The following is a 17,654-nucleotide window of genomic DNA, read 5'->3' on the forward strand; positions in this document are numbered from 1 at the left end:
TTATCATCAATATTAATATCAACAATTATTACATATTCAGTTATTGTGGCGAGCGAAGAGGAAACAAACCCATGTTCTCAGTCACCCTGCGGCCCTAATGCTGTATGCACAGAAAGAAATTCTGCTGGAGCATGTACATGTTCTCCTGGATATTTCGGAGATCCATATCTCGGGTGTCGACCAGAATGTGTGACAAATAATGATTGTCCATGGGATAAGGCTTGTTCGAATAATAAATGTACGGATCCATGCCAAGGAGCCTGTGGCATTAATGCACAATGTACGGTTTCCCATCATAATCCCGTATGTTTATGCCTAGAGAGTTATGAAGGCAATCCCGTAGTTTCCTGTCATCCTCGACTAATACGTTAGTATATATTTACAATTCATTAAAGAATTTATACTTTATGTAGTTAACTATTTTCAATAGTAATTCAATAAAATAATTATTGCAGCGCCAACTACCGATTTAAATCCATGCATGCCTTCTCCGTGTGGAGCATACAGTCACTGCAAGGTGGTCGATGGTCATGGCGTGTGTTCATGTCAGGAAGGCTATGTTGGGTCGCCCACATGCAGGCCAGAATGCGTATCAAGTACAGATTGTCCTCAGCATCAAGCATGCATTCAACAGAAGTGTAAAGATCCATGTCCAGGAACTTGTGGCATAAACGCTAGATGTCAAGTTATTAATCATAATCCTATTTGCACGTGTAAAGCTGGATACACTGGTGATCCATTCATATCTTGCCAGTTAGAACCAAGTAAGAGAGCATCAAACAATAAAATATGTTTAAAAAGTATTAAAAGTTTTATTTTAGCTTGTCAACAGACAAGTTTTTCAGTTTTTCATTCAATATATAACTTACTGTACTTTTGCATGCTATCCTTTTTCTGTATATATTCAATACCTTGTCATTATTTGACTTTTCTGTTTCTGTCTTATATGCTGTATCACTTAATCTTTTGTTTTCTTTCTTAGAACCTATGTTTGAGGGGCCTAAAGGAAATCCATGCGTACCATCACCGTGTGGTCCATATTCTCAATGTAAAGTAGTGGGAGAAGCGCCTGCATGTTCATGCTTACCAAACTATATTGGTATTGCACCTAATTGTAGACCAGAATGTTCTATCAATGCGGAATGCCCTGGTAATCTTGCATGCCAAACTGAGCGGTGTATAGATCCCTGTCCCGGCTCATGCGGTTTGAACGCGGACTGTTCCGTAGCCAATCATGTAGCATTATGTAATTGTATATCAGGTTACACAGGTGATCCTTTCAGTGGATGTTCTCGAGTTGAGTGTAAGTTTTTAGATTCATGATTTGTTTTAATTACATAACCCATAAAGGATAATAATGTATGATATGATTATTACAGATCCACCTGAACCTCTGCCAAATCCCTGTAATCCTTCACCATGTGGGGCGAATGCATTATGCAAAGAACGGAATGGAGTTGGATCTTGTTCTTGCTTGCCAGAATATTTCGGAGATCCGTACACTGGTTGTCGGCCAGAATGCGTTTCTAATTCCGATTGTGATCGGAATAAAGCTTGCTCAAACAACAGATGTAAAGATCCATGCCCAGGAGCATGTGGAGTAAACGCTGAATGTAGAACAGTCAACCATTCGCCTACCTGTACGTGCATGTCTGGATATACCGGAAATCCGCTTGTTCAGTGTGTTATAAAAGGTAAAACCATTTTAGGACCTTCACTTGTAAGGGTTTATAAATTGTGTTAATCGTTTTGAAATATAATATTGTCTTCGGTTAGCGATAGTTATTCGAAATAAAATAAGTAGAGTCCGTGAGCTCTTAGAATGCCATCAGTACCTCTACCATCAGTTGCCAGAGTAAATTTCACTTACTTTAAGTGAATAAACGCGCCGTACGTCAGATATTTACTTTTGTTAACGTACTTGTGTGCCTAAATTCACTCCACTGCAAACGATGCTGTCCCTTTCTAAGTATACTAAAAAACAGAGCAAGAATTAAATCGGAGTATTGTATAGCGCCTCTAGGTGTCACCTAAAGAACTAAATATCAAAAGTATGAGTAAATGGTAAATTACCTATAGAAATCCTTAGCAAACTACCAGTTTTGACATTGACATATTTGCTCACGTCTACGCGGTCTACGTAATTTACTTTCTTCTAGTATCGATGTGTTTATTGTTAATTTAATATTAATAATATTATTTACGCTATCGTATAATGTTTATAATTCTCTGAATTCAAAATTCTGGGCTAAATCATCAGTGGCGTGCCTAGAGTTTTGGAGTAAGGCAAGCCGAAAGATTATGTTCTCGTAATAACTGTCCAATCTTCACTCTTTGTACTTAAATGAATTTCCTAGCGTATCGAGGCGAGCTGATCATAGCGCACAGGGCATACTCATACTACTACTAGATAGAATTTTACAAATATTACATTTTTCTTTGTCACACTAATTACGCCTTAATTGGAGTAAAACAACAATCCCTTGTGTTTTGTAAACGGCCGTACAGAATTTTCTCTTATGAATTTTCTCTTATGCGACTGACTTATCTGAGAATACAAAAGTCGTGTGTTGGTTTTGGCGCGGAAATGATATCCCGTTTTCGTACAAAGTTTAACGATTTTACCTTGCCTTCGTCGAGTAATACGTTGACACATCTCATACCGTCACAAGGAACGACTTCATCCATAGTTAATGTAGCCACTTTCATAAGTTTTACAAACAAATTAGAGGACCAATTATTGTAAGTACAAACGCGTAACTGAACAAGACCACATCGACTAAATAAATAATAATACATACACTTGAAGTTGTTTATTAAACGCGCGCTCGTACGAACTATGCAGCTAACTTCATACCAAAAGCCCGGCTTAAATCGTCGTATAAAATTGCTATAGTTTGTCACAGGACTATAAGATAAGACAAAGGATATAGTTGGTCAAGCAAATCTTGTCAGTAAATAAGAACAAAAAAAAACTATACTCATCCTTTTCTTTTGGGTGCTAGTACTAGTGTAAGACAAAGATAGTATGACTCTCTCCGTCTACGCCCGAAATGAGACAGCCCTTGACAAACTATATATTTCATTCAAATATAAACTTAATGCATGAGGCTAATTGCATCTGTGTATTTGTTGTATTTCCAAGTTGACAGAAATGGCGAGTCGGAAACGCACGTACGCAGTATGGCTTAGAGCTTTAGCCTGTCCAGATGGACGAAAAAAAAAGGAAACGCACGTTTTTTTACTTTTTTTCGATGACATCTGGCACGTTTATTCGCGTAAAGTACCGATTTACCTAGAATCATTCTGGCTCAGTTTTCGTTATATAGTTAGGTGTGAAGTTAGGCATGTATCGAAAACACGTTAAAACGTTTGTGGTACCTACCAGTTGAACTTTATAGTTTTTTACGTGACCGGTAGAGGCACTGTACAATTTCTCCATACATTTTCCGTAACTTTCTCACTATTGACTGTCATTTACGGAACTCATGGTAGTGAGTAGTGACACAGGGTTGTAAAGTATAGATACTTCGGGTATCGGCGACGGCACGTGAATATGAGAATTGAGTTACTCCGGCGATAATTTAAATAGAGAATGTCATACCTTCTTTTACTGCTTCAGCCAGAAAATGTATAGAGCTAATTGATTACTTATAGAAATATTTTTTTTAATTCATTCAATTCATTTTCCATGAAAATAAATTGCCGTAACATATCAAATTAATAATATGTGTCGGGGGTATTAACTGCTCTATATAATTTGCGTGTTGGACTCCAATTAAATGAAAAAGACATTGACATTTTCTATTACACGATTACGTTCAATTCTACCCGAAAGCCGAATATCATTCTTAGAGCTCACGGACTGTAGCTATATGAGCTGTACAGTAGACATCGCGAACTCTCACTGACTCCGCCAATTTGAAATCCAAAGACTAAATCGACCAAAAAAAATCCATAATATAATTATCGAAGCTGCTCATAAAAATATCGCCAGAATCGTTTGAGAAATACAACCTATAGAGGAAACCAGCTGGACATATAGCCCATTCGAACGTACACTGATATCAGAATGACGTCTAAATGATATCGTTCAGATATAGTGCATTTTGCTCGTATTTGTCCGTACATGAATTAGCCCTAGCGAGACGCACGATAACTAAATACCATTATTCAAATATTCGAATTGACCTGATACGCGCTCGTCATTAAATCAAACGGATTATGTCGTGTATATTGAATTTAAAATTCATCATTTCCCATTTGTTTACCCGTACCCACGAGGGCTGATGGGAAAGGGCTCGAAACATCAGGATAAATTTTAAATTAAGAGGAAAGGGGACGGCCGTTTCTCCATACAAACGTAGTCCTCATTTTCCTCTGGATATTACAGAAATACAGCGGTCGATTTTTAGATTATGGTAAAAATGAGCGAAAAGGAGATTTTATACAAATTTTTAAATGCTCCTAACACTTAATAGCCTTTTTAGGGTTCCGTAGCCAAATGGCAAAAAACCCATACGTGTGGGGTATCTATGGATAGGTCTTCAAAAATGATATTGAGGTTTCTAATATCATTTTTTTCTAAACTGAATAGTTTGCGCGTAAGACACTTCCAAAGTGGTAAAATGTGTGTCCCCCCCCCCCCCTGTAACTTCTAAAATAAGAGAATGATAAAACTGAGAAAAATATATGATGTACATTACCATGCAAACTTCCACCGAAAATTGGTTTGAACGAGATCTAGTAAGTAGTTTTTTTTAATACGTCATAAATTGTAAACCGCAATTTACCTTTCACTCACGTTTCACATAAAAAATACATTGTTTAAATTGTGTAATGTACGGAACCCTCGGTGCGCGAGTCAGACTCGCACTTGGCCGGTTTTTTTTAATAGCCTGTTATAGTGTCCCATGGCTGGGCAAAGGCCTCTCCCCTTGATTTCCATGACTCCCGTTGTTGAGCTTTGTCCGGCCAGATAAAATAATAATAATAAAAAAAATCAAACGTAGGGGCTGTGGTTGATATACAACAAATTGTGTCAAAATATTTTCAATAGTATTACTTAATATCCAGAGAGGAAAACACAATGCGGACTACTTTCGTATGAAAAGACGATTTCGCGCGAATCGCGCGAGTCCTCCACTTTCGTCTTAATTATACGCGATATAACTGAAAGTTAAATTGTTTTTACTTTTTAATTACTAGCAATCGCTAAGCTTTTCCTTTCCATATTTGTAGACAATATTTAATATTCTGATTTAAACTAACACGATTTTCACTCATAATTTTAAAACTAACACGGGATGACGGGACTTAATCGCGTACAAACTTACGTTTATTTATGGCCTGACGTTTCGAACGTGACGTTACGTTCGTGGTCACAGGCAGACTGGCGAGGAATTGTATTAACATCTTGCCGCGCGGGTTATGCGAACTACCCGCACTTGATCTTGATTATTAACTTGTACGCTAGGGTTGTCACTTTGCCTACACACAACATTCACGACATCCGATGGTATGTGGTGGGATGTTTTTCCCCTTTACATTTGCTAATTACTGGATTCCACGAAGACGAAATCCCCTGTCCCTCATTTTGATTGAAATGAGGGTCAAAATGAGGGACAGGGGATTTCGTCTTCGTGGAATCCATTTGTACGCGATTAAGTCCCGTGTTAGTTTTAAAATTATGACTATATTTAAGTTACAGAACAGATTTAAATATTCAATGTTTATAAATGAACATTTACAGAACTTCCTCCTGGACGAGAAGATAACGTAAAACCATGCCAGCCATCTCCTTGCGGACCTAACAGTTTATGCCGAGAAGTAAACGGTCATAGCGTATGCACATGCGGTAGCGGGTATATCGGCACACCTCCTACCTGCCGCCCTGAATGTATTGTGAGCTCCGAATGCCCACAAGATAAGGCATGTGTCAACAAGAAATGTATTGATCCGTGCCCGAATACTTGTGGATATAATGCACGTTGTCAAGTCGTTACACATAATCCTATATGCAGTTGTACACCTGGATACACTGGCGATCCGTTTTCCAAATGCGAGTTGGAAGAAAGTAAGTATACTATAAAGCATAACACTTGGTACAATGGGAAGTACATAATATTATATTTTAAGTTGACAATGATATATAACTACTTATAACGATATTTTAGAGAAAGTACCTTCAAATCCATGTGAACCAACTCCGTGTGGGCCGAACTCCGAATGCCGGATAATTGGAGATCAAGCAGCATGCTCGTGTATGCCAAATTACATAGGAAGAGTGCCTAATTGTCGTCCCGAATGTACTATTGACGCTGAATGTCCTAGCAATACAGCCTGTGTTAATGAACGCTGTAGAGACCCTTGCCAAGGTGCATGCGGTCAGAATGCCCTCTGTTTGACTGTAAATCATAGACCTATATGCAGTTGTCAACAAGGTTTTACAGGAGATGCGTCAAGAAATTGCATACAAGTTGTGATATCATGTAAGTGTGTTAGTAGTGTTTATAATGCATATTCAACTGCGGGCGATCATATATAAATTGAATTTAATTTTAGCTACTGAGATGACTCCAACATCGAGTCCATGCACGCCGTCACCTTGTGGACCAAATGCGGAATGTCGGGAACACAACGGGGCTGGTGCTTGCGTTTGCTCGTCAGGGTACGACGGCGATCCATATAGCCCCAGTGGCTGCCGCAGGGAATGTGAGATCAATGATGACTGTGCGCCACAGCTGGCGTGCACACGGTTCAAGTGCATAGATCCTTGTCCTGGAACATGCGGGCAAATGGCTCAGTGCTTAGTCGAAAACCACGTTCCAATCTGCACTTGTCCAAAAGGCTTCTCTGGTGATCCGTTTTACCAGTGCAAAGAGTTGACATATACTCGTAAGTAATTTTTTTAAATAATAAACTAATAATAAATATATATATATATATAAATAATAATAAATAAACTAGTTAAAAGCATACCTTTTTTACATAATATTATAAGATTAACATCTGAATAATATTTACCCCTTATACATGGACTGTCAGAAGGCTGTCATATCTTTACAAATATCGTTTCATTTATTTTAGCCCCTCCAACACAAAACCCATGCGAGCCCTCACCTTGTGGACCTAACAGCCAATGTAGACAAGTCAATATGCAAGCAGTATGTTCATGTCTTCCAAGCTACGTGGGATCACCCCCGTCATGCAAACCGGAGTGTGTTGTGAATAGTGAATGTGATACCTCTAAAGCTTGCATCAACCAGAAATGTGATGACCCTTGTCCTAATACTTGCGGATTAAGAGCCCATTGTCAAGTTAAAACTCACAATCCTATTTGCACGTGTCCAGCAGGAATGACTGGGGATCCATTTACACAATGTTATCGTAAGTATCGATGTTTGCTTTGATCTTAGAAACAATTTGTTTTGATGATAATTATTTCCGAAAATATAATCATGTTAGATTTCCAAATTATTATAATGGTAACTTTCTTTGATTTAGTTATATAGACTTTTCATTTCTAAATTATTAAAACAAACCCGATTGTGTTCCAGTCAATTTATTAAATAAATTAAACTCGACTGGTTTACTCTTACATTATTAATATACCTACACTTATTTTAGAAATCGTTTCGACCACCGAACGGCCCCCATCTTGTACCCCTTCACCTTGTGGTCCTCATTCCCGCTGCCAATTGTTGGCTAGTGGACCAGCCTGTTCGTGCTTACCCGGATATGTTGGATCACCACCAAATTGCCGCCCTGAATGTACAATCAATTCTGAATGCCCGGCCGAGCTAGCTTGCGTGCGACAAAAATGTGAAGACCCATGTCCAGGATCCTGCGGAGTAGATGCAAACTGTCATGTTCTAAATCATGTAGCAGTGTGCGTTTGCAATGATAGATTTACAGGCGATCCTTTCTCAAGATGTTTGCCAATTCTCGAAGGTTTGTAGTCTTATGACTGTAAAATGTATGACTATCCATTATAATTACGAATGGTCTATAAAAACAATAAATTGTCTTTTCAGAACCTACTACCCCTACACCATTAGACCCATGTAACCCTTCGCCTTGCGGTCCAAATGCTCAGTGTAATAATGGCTTTTGCACATGTCTACCAGAATACAGTGGCAATCCTTACGAATCATGCAGACCCGAATGTACTGGTAGTCAAGAATGTCCAAGAGATAAAGCCTGCTTCAGAAATAAATGTCGAGATCCATGCCCAGGAGTGTGTGGTCAAAATGCGAAATGTGACGTTATTAATCATATTCCGTCTTGCTCTTGCATGGCTGACTTTACCGGTAATCCATTTACTCAATGTCGTCCAGTTGAAATTATTACAGATAAAAAAGATCCGTGTCATCCTTCCCCATGTGGACCCAATAGCATTTGTCGAAATGTAGATAATACAGCTGTTTGCGCGTGTATTGAAGGATTCCAAGGATCTCCGCCATCATGCCGACCGGAATGCATTATTAGCTCAGAGTGTGCTTCTACAAAGGCTTGCGTTAATCAAAAATGCATAAATCCTTGTATTAATTCTTGTGGTCATGCCGCTAGGTGTGAGGTCATTAATCACAGCCCAATATGTAGTTGTAATCCTGGTCAAACTGGGGACCCATTTAAGGGCTGCTATGAAATTATAATTCCGCCGTCTGATCAAGTTGATGTATGCCACCCTTCACCGTGTGGACCAAATGCTTTATGTATGGACAGAAATGGGAAACCTAACTGTAAATGCATTGATAACTATATCGGACAGCCACCAAATTGCAGGCCAGAATGTGTTATCAATCCGGACTGTCCTTCGAATCAAGCTTGTGTTCGTAATAAGTGTATAGATCCATGCCCAGGGTCGTGTGGAGTAAATGCCGAATGCAATGTTGTCAGCCACACTGTTTCGTGCAGTTGTAAAGATAAATTTACTGGCAACCCTTTCCTACAATGTGTCCCCGAAAAAGGTTAGTATAGTATAGTTATTTTCGTTTCATTTGTGTATTTTTATATGATTTCGGTAATCTATCTAAGACCAAATCATGTTTTCCATTATCTTGAAGGGTTCCATGTACATGCACGATAGTTTTTTTACGTTTCTCAGTAATCTCTTTAATATTGTCAACTGCCAGCAATTTGCAGTGTTTGTTACAGTGTGTTTTTTACACTGTACACCATATATTTATTTGCTGTTCTGTACATTTAATAAAATAAAAAATTCCATTTCAGAAATTGAACGTCAGCCGTGCGATCCTTCGCCATGCGGAGCTAATGCTGTATGCACTCAGCGTGATGGCGCTGGAGCTTGCTCATGCTTAGAAGGTTATTTTGGCAATCCATACGAAGGATGTCGTCCAGAATGCGTTCTGAGTTCAGATTGTTCAGCGGATAAGGCGTGTATTCGAAATAAATGTGCAGACCCTTGTCCCGGAATTTGTGGCTCTAACGCCGAATGCACTGTCATAAACCACGTTCCATCTTGTGCGTGTGTTAAGGGCTATTCCGGAAATCCGTTTGAACAGTGTGCGAAGAATGAAGAAGGCCCAATTAGACCGTGCCAGCCATCACCTTGCGGTCCCAACAGTATTTGTAGAGAAAACGGTGGTCTAGCTTCTTGCGAATGTCTTCCCGATTATAGGGGTGCACCACCAGATTGTCGGCCTGAATGCACAGTAAGCAGTGAATGTCCATCAGATCGTGCTTGCCATAAGTTGAAATGTGCCGATCCATGCCGAGGCACTTGCGGTCTAGGTGCACACTGTCAAGTCATCAATCACAGTCCTTTATGCAGCTGTCCAGCAGGAACTACTGGAGACGCATTCATTAGATGTGTAGAACCCATTGAAGACCAACCACCTCCACCAACACAGCCGTGTTATCCAAACCCGTGTGGACCTTATAGTGAATGTCGTGTACTTAATGGTAACCCATCCTGCTCCTGCTTGCAAGGATATATAGGCGGACCACCTAACTGCCGACCAGAATGTCTAGTAAATACTGACTGCCCTTCACACCAGGCATGCATAGCTGAAAAATGCACTAATCCATGTGATGGTTCCTGTGGATTTAGAGCCGAATGCAGAGTTCACGATCACATACCAATATGTAGTTGCCCAACAGGCTTTTCTGGAGATCCGTTTATACAGTGCTCTGAATCTGGTAAGTTTTAATAATTATTGATATGGATGTTAATATAAACGGATTATAATTATGAACAGCCATCATTGCCGGATTAAGTTAATATTAAGGATATTATTTAATATCAACTTCCTTTCCAGTTAATCCAACTCCTGCACCGGATTTCTGCAATCCATCCCCCTGCGGAACTAATGCAATTTGTGACGCCGGTATCTGTTCTTGTACTACTGGATACTTTGGAGATCCTTATGTAGGATGTCGATTGGAATGCAGCACTAACGGTGAATGTTCTCCTACACGAACATGTCAAGGAGGCAAATGCGTAGACCCATGCCCTGGAGCTTGTGGAACTCGTGCTGTATGTTCTGTCAATAACCACATACCATCATGCTCTTGTCCTGCCGGTACATCCGGAGATCCGTTTTCATTCTGTACAGAAACGCGACAACCACCAGGTAAATCTTTAAATAAAACAATTTAGGCATTAGCTATAAGCATTATTAAATGTAAATGGTACCATTGGTATAATATGTCTTTTACTTCTAGGGCCTCCACAATCACCATGTTCACCGTCCCCATGCGGTCCATATAGCGAATGTACTGTTAGTGGTAATGGGGCAGCTGCATGTTCGTGCCGTCCCGGGCACGTGGGCTCTCCACCATCTTGTCGGCCCGAGTGTCTCGTGAGTGCCGAGTGCAAGTTGCAATTGGCGTGTATTGACCGTAGATGTCGCGACCCTTGCGATGGCGCTTGTGGACGTGGTGCTCGATGCCAAGTTGTAGCACATTCACCAATTTGCACTTGCCACGATGGGTTAACTGGCGATCCGTTTACATACTGCTATCCTGCGCCAGGTATTAAAAAAATTGGAACTGTTTATATGTTTGTTTGTTTAACTATTTTATGTTAACTGTTGAAATTGAGGAGAATCAATAGAGCTCTTTTATATAATTTTAAATTTATTCTTGTAGTGAGTGTACCACCGGAAGACCAAGATCCATGTCAACCTTCGCCTTGTGGACCAAATTCAATATGTATAAAATCAGGAGAAACACCGGCTTGCAGTTGCCAACCAGGATTCATTGGTACTCCGCCAAATTGCCGACCTGAATGTACAATCAGTGCCGAATGTCCAGCGGCTCTTGCATGTGTGAATCAGCGTTGCAAGGATCCGTGCTTGCAAGCATGTGGCCTAAGAGCTGTTTGCTCAGTGGTTGACCATCGTGCTTCCTGCGTCTGCGAACCTGGCCTCGAAGGAGACCCATTCCAGGGTTGTACACCACCACGAGGTGAGAGAACAATTTGTACTTACTTCTAGATGAAAATCATTGTTTAACTACGCCTCTAATTTTATATGCTGATGTCATGTTGCGCGGAGGGTTGGAATAATATTTTCTACCGGGCTGCGCGACAACAGAAAGTTAGTTACCTTGATTGAAATTCATCGATTTTGTAATTTTGTAAACTGCAAATTACGAGTACACTTGTATTATACAATTTTGGGGTTTTATATGATTATAAGGTAAAACTAGTTGGTTATTTGTGGTGATTAAATTATTGTTCGGCCTTAAACGTTTAAATGCAAAATGCATGTAACCCCCCGCTTTGCAAAGCGTGATAATTCATGCTTGGAAAATTGTGCTTTCTTTAAAGTGTTTAGAAAATTGACACGCCTCACACGGTCTAGGTACTAATGTAAAAAGCTATAGTTTGGTATAGATGATTTGACTTCAGGACTGAGTGTTGACCATGCCCATCGCTTAGTTCATAAGCAAATTTATCAATGCCGTATCTATAGATTCGCTTAAAATTCATAATAAATCATCGGAGCAGGAACGGGAAGCCGAAACCGTTAATAATATTGGATTTCAAAACAGCTTCCAGAAGGGACGTAACATTTCGATGTAACTATATGTATAGGATATTAATAATGCCTTTGCTTGACAACGGAGCACGCGGAGATAACCTAGCACTTACAGTAAGCTTGGGCCGTTGCCGCGACGGCCGCTTTTGGATGGTGCCGCTAGAGATAGTGCCGCCGTCGCCGGACTAAGGAGAACACTAAACGACGCCGAGCCCAGCAAGCTTCGACTAACGCTTCTGACAGAGGAAGTGCTTCTACGGTATCTGGCTGTTATTTGGTAAGTGAATTCATGATTTTATAATCATTTTCAGCTCCTTCTATGAATGAATATCTCAATCCTTGTGAACCTTCCCCTTGTGGGGCGAACGCTCAGTGCAAGGTACAAGGAAATGCGGGATCTTGTACATGCCTAAATGATTACACCGGAGATCCATATCAAGGTTGCAGACCTGAATGCGTAGCTGACTCTGACTGTCCTTTAACGTCCGCATGTACTAAAAACAAATGTACTGACCCATGTCCTGGAGTGTGTGGATATAACTCAGAATGTTATGTAACAAATCATAAACCTGTATGCCAATGTAACGCAGGTTATACAGGAAACCCATTTTCAATGTGTTCTCTGGTACCGGGTAAGCTTTTGAATTTCTACTGATATGTTAAAGAATTACTTATTGTATGTGATGGATTATCTATTATTCAATAACTATGCTTACAGATCGTGACATACAAATAATAGACAAATGCAGTCCATCTCCGTGCGGCGCTAATGCGATTTGTAAGGAAGTTAATGGACAGCCTGTGTGCTCATGTTTAACGAACTATATAGGAAGTCCTCCGAACTGTAAACCCGAATGCGTTGTGAATTCGGAGTGTAAAACAAACAGAGCATGTGTTAATCAAAGATGTGTAAATCCTTGCCCGAAGCCTTGTGGGCAACATACAGATTGTAAAGTAATAAATCATAGTCCAGTATGTTCATGTCGTCCCGGATACTCTGGAAATCCGTTTATGGCATGTGCGGCTGTATCATGTAAGTAACAAGTCCTAGGTGCAAAATAAAATCTCGACTTACATAGATTGTACAATACAATATCTACGTGCGAAAAATATATTTTCTGTGATGGAAGATTTCTATCTTCCATATGCTCTTGTCTATATTTATGTTATGATAACTATGTTTTAATATTTTTTTCGCAGACAACCCACCGAATAACCCGTCAACAGATCCATGTATTCCGTCACCATGTGGTTCTTATGCAGAATGCCGTAATATCAATAGTTTACCTTCGTGTTCTTGTTTACCTTCGTACACGGGCTCACCACCATTCTGTAAGCCGGAATGTGTCATAAATTCTGACTGCCCCAGTGACAAGGCTTGTATAGCTGAAAAGTGCCGAAATCCTTGCGAAGGTTCTTGTGGTATCTACGCAGATTGCTTTGTTAACAATCATGTACCAGTATGCTTGTGCCCAGATGGATATTCTGGAGATCCATTCAGACAATGCACATTAAAACCAATTCAAGGTACTTTTAATTATATTCATTATGCAATTAAGCTTAGAATAAATTTAAAAGTGGAAAAATTACTGCCTTGGGTGAAACGGCGTCTGGAGTTCAAGTCTCACCCAATAACTTCGTTCACAGACGTTTCTGCTTGTTATAAATTAATTAATTATGCAAGTTATTAATATTTTTCCCGTGTATATTACGAATTGTATTCTTAAGACAAAACATTGCTTCCAGGTGTAACTTCATCACATCCATTCAATCCATGTGAACCGAGCCCATGCGGTCCAAATACCTTATGCAACAATGGAATTTGTTCATGTGTGACAGGTTATCATGGGGATCCCAATATGGGGTGTCGTCCAGAATGTGTTTATAATACAGACTGTCCTCCTGCTAAGGCATGCCAAAACAACAAATGCGTTAATCCGTGTATCGGAACTTGCGGAACGAATGCAGTTTGCGAAGTCCTTAACCATATACCAATGTGCACTTGCACGAAAGGTATGAGTGGAAACGCGTTTGTGGAATGTAGACCAACGCTAGGTAAATATTAAATACTACCTGAGTAGGTACAAAAAAATCGTACCTAATATATAGGTACGTTGCCTTAAACCTTATTATCATTTCACAGTTGCACCGGCAAATCCATGTAATCCATCGCCATGTGGACCTAACAGCCAATGTCGTCAATCAAATGGACAAGCGATATGTTCTTGCGTGCCTGGTTTTAGAGGAAGTCCTCCAACATGCAAACCAGAATGTGTAGTCAGCTCTGAATGTTCTTTGAAAGAAGCTTGCAACAATCAAAAATGCGTTAATCCATGTATCGGAGCTTGTGGTGTTGCAGCAGTTTGTGATGTTATCAATCACAATCCTATTTGTACATGCCCGCCATCATTTTCAGGCGATCCATTCATCAGATGTACAATTCGATGTGAGTATTGCTTTGTTAAGCATTCTAATGTAATGTCGATGTAGTGATGATAAAGCATCTGTACCATCTTATTTATCAGCAACCTAAGCACAATTAGTGCATCAACTATTTGTGCTTACTTAAAAAATTTCACAATTTAATATATTTATTTTAAATGATATAATGGTTATTACAGTGGCAGCCGAGGTTGAAGTTAATCTATGTGAACCGTCACCTTGTGGACCTAATTCCGTCTGCAAAATTACGGGAAACAGCTTTATATGTGCATGTATGCCTGAATTCAAAGGTATTCCACCAAATTGCAGACCAGAATGTATCAGTAACAGTGAATGTGCTTACAATCTCGCATGCCAGAATCAAAAGTGTGTGGATCCTTGTATCGGTACTTGTGGCGCAAATGCAGAATGCCGGGTAGTGAGCCATGCACCCATGTGTATATGCCAAGTGGGTTATATCGGTGATCCATTTTCATACTGTAGTCCTCAGACACTACCAGACACTATTGAAGTATTAACGCCATGTAGCCCGAGTCCATGTGGGTCTAATGCCCGCTGCAGAGAGCAGAATGGCGTTGGTGCATGTCAGTGCTTAGATGGCTATTCCGGTAATCCATATGAAGGATGTAGACCAGAGTGTGTTGTTAATTCAGATTGTCCACTTAATAGGGCTTGTTCTGGTATGAAGTGTGTAGATCCCTGTCCGGGTACTTGTGGATTGAATAGTTTCTGTCAAGTAACTAATCATATGCCGATCTGTACTTGCCAACAAGGTTACACCGGGAACCCATTTAGCCACTGCACAATCGTGTTGGAATGTAAGTATGCATTAATAATATATCACAATTTATTATATAGGTTCTGCAGTATTCGACAATTTAACCAAATTTGACTGTTACAGCACCTCCATCAGAAATTTCTCCTTGTAATCCTTCACCATGCGGCGCCAACAGTCAATGCAAAGATATAAACAGACAAGCAGTTTGCTCTTGTTTACCAAACTTTGTTGGATCACCGCCAAATTGTCGACCAGAATGTGTCGTTAGCTCCGAATGCCCGTCAAACATGGCATGCACAAATCAAAAATGCTCCAACCCCTGTGTTTCCGCGTGTGGTGAAAATGCCAACTGCAATGTCATCAACCATAGTCCCATCTGTGTATGCAAACAAGGCTTGACAGGGAATCCGTTCACTAGATGTTATCCATTAATAGGTAGGTGTCGTATATATAAAAAAACCGCCAAGTGCGAGTCGGACTCGCGCACGAAGGGTTCGGTACCATTACGGAAAAAAAACAGCAAAAAAATCACGTTTGTTGTATGGGAGCCCCATTTAAATATTTATATTATTCTGTTTTTAGTATTTGTTGTTATAGCGGCAACAGAAATACATCATATGTGAAAATTTTAACTGTCTAGCTATCACGGTTCATGAGATACAGCCTGGTGACAGACAGACAGACGGACAGCGGAGTCTTAGTAATAGGGTCCCGTTTTTACCATTTGGGTACGGAACCCTAAAAAACATATTTATTAATTACCTGGCGGCAATTTTTTGGTAATTTCCTATGGTAAACTGGTAATGGCTTTTAAAATAATTCCGTATTAATTTCAGTATCACAACCACCACTTCCAACTGCGAATCGCGACCCATGTCTGCCGTCACCCTGTGGCTTATATGCAGAGTGTCGTGTTATTGGAGGCGCTTCCTCGTGCGCATGTCAACCAACTTATACCGGAAATCCACCTAACTGTAGACCAGAATGCACAATGAACTCAGAGTGCCCAAGTAACCTAGCGTGCATGAATGAGAAATGCCGCGATCCCTGTCCGGGAGCTTGTGGCCTCAACGCGGAATGCACTGTATACAACCACATAGCTCAATGTGGTTGCTTGGAGCGATATTCGGGTGATCCATTTACTCAATGCTTGTTAATGCCAGAAAATGATGGTGAGTGATTATTAGATAAGTATTTCAACTTTAGTAAAACATGTCAAGCAGCTGCTACTATAAAAAAAATACAAATTATACTAAGTATGCTCGATTACTGAAAAGCTTATTATCTTGTGTGAGAGTTTTTCTGACAGCTTTCTATTTAACCTATTATTGGCACTAAGTTTAATAAGTCATAAACGAAGCCCTGAATTGAAAAATACAGTATGGACACACCTAATCCTGTCTTAGATATCCAACGACACACCATACGTTTCTAGCCATAAAAATCAGTCCCACTTTTCTCTACGCGGGCCTCAAAATTTTCAAGATTTTATTTTACCACTTTGTTGGCATGATTTATACCCATATCAAATTTTTTGGCTCCTAGTCTCTAAGCCTGCCTTTCTAGAACCTCCAGAGTCCAGACGTAGGAACATTTTGTATAGCATGTATCCAATGTTTAGTAACTTGAAATGATTGATTACTTAATCAAAACCAAGCCAAGCATCTTTGCACATTACGCGTACTTATTATGTATAATCTTGCAATGATAATGTGTATGAAATAACCCAGAAGTAAGCACAGAGCATCGATCAATCAAGTTTTTTCATAACTATTACTTTGCTTTACAGATACCTTTGATTCCAACCCCTGTAACCCGTCGCCATGCGGGCCAAACGCAGAATGCAACAATGGCATTTGTGCATGTATTGCAAATTATCAGGGTGACCCATACTTTGGATGTAGACCACAATGTCTTATGAGTAGCGATTGTCCCCAGACAAAAGCTTGTGTAGAAAATAAATGCGTAGATCCTTGCGTTAACACCTGTGGCCGTAATGCAATATGCAATGTATATAATCATATACCAATGTGCACATGTTTGCAAGGATTTTCTGGGAATGCCTTCTTAGAATGCAGACCTGTGATTATCACTGACATTGTAGAGCCATGTAACCCATCACCTTGTGGGCCCAACAGCCAATGCAGAAGTATAAATGGTCAAGCTATATGTTCATGCGTTCAGGGATACCGAGGAGCGCCACCAACTTGTAGACCAGATTGTGTTACGAGTGCAGAATGTAACCTTAACCAAGCCTGCTCTAATCAGCGTTGCATTGATCCATGTAAAGGAACTTGTGGAATTTCAGCACAATGTCAGGTTATAAATCATAATCCTATTTGCACTTGCCCTTCTGATTTAACAGGGGATCCATTTTCAAGATGTGTAATTAGAGAAGGTATGTATAAAGTCTTGTTTCCGCATAC

The 17,654-nt window shown here is 40.0% G+C and overlaps 1 protein-coding gene across 1 annotated transcript in view; it reads left to right on the forward strand.

The window, feature by feature from the left end:
* Positions 1-17,654, forward strand: part of LOC134742125 (uncharacterized) — a 161,954-nt gene that overhangs the window by 76,260 nt on the left and 68,040 nt on the right. Inside the window, exons 43-65 of the mRNA XM_063675087.1 lie at positions 41-367; positions 456-764; positions 983-1,303; positions 1,380-1,694; positions 5,753-6,076; positions 6,177-6,491; positions 6,565-6,897; positions 7,090-7,389; positions 7,630-7,953; positions 8,037-8,972; positions 9,235-10,164; positions 10,284-10,598; positions 10,690-10,998; positions 11,116-11,433; positions 12,320-12,640; positions 12,727-13,041; positions 13,209-13,535; positions 13,755-14,063; positions 14,152-14,454; positions 14,630-15,268; positions 15,352-15,663; positions 16,065-16,400; positions 17,018-17,626. Of these exons, the coding sequence (XP_063531157.1) occupies positions 41-367; positions 456-764; positions 983-1,303; positions 1,380-1,694; positions 5,753-6,076; positions 6,177-6,491; positions 6,565-6,897; positions 7,090-7,389; positions 7,630-7,953; positions 8,037-8,972; positions 9,235-10,164; positions 10,284-10,598; positions 10,690-10,998; positions 11,116-11,433; positions 12,320-12,640; positions 12,727-13,041; positions 13,209-13,535; positions 13,755-14,063; positions 14,152-14,454; positions 14,630-15,268; positions 15,352-15,663; positions 16,065-16,400; positions 17,018-17,626 (9,147 nt within the window). The remainder of the gene's footprint in view (positions 1-40; positions 368-455; positions 765-982; positions 1,304-1,379; positions 1,695-5,752; positions 6,077-6,176; positions 6,492-6,564; positions 6,898-7,089; positions 7,390-7,629; positions 7,954-8,036; positions 8,973-9,234; positions 10,165-10,283; positions 10,599-10,689; positions 10,999-11,115; positions 11,434-12,319; positions 12,641-12,726; positions 13,042-13,208; positions 13,536-13,754; positions 14,064-14,151; positions 14,455-14,629; positions 15,269-15,351; positions 15,664-16,064; positions 16,401-17,017; positions 17,627-17,654) is intronic.

The sequence above is a fragment of the Cydia strobilella genome, chromosome 6, assembly GCF_947568885.1.
Source record: "Cydia strobilella chromosome 6, ilCydStro3.1, whole genome shotgun sequence".
NCBI lineage: Eukaryota > Metazoa > Arthropoda > Insecta > Lepidoptera > Tortricidae > Cydia > Cydia strobilella.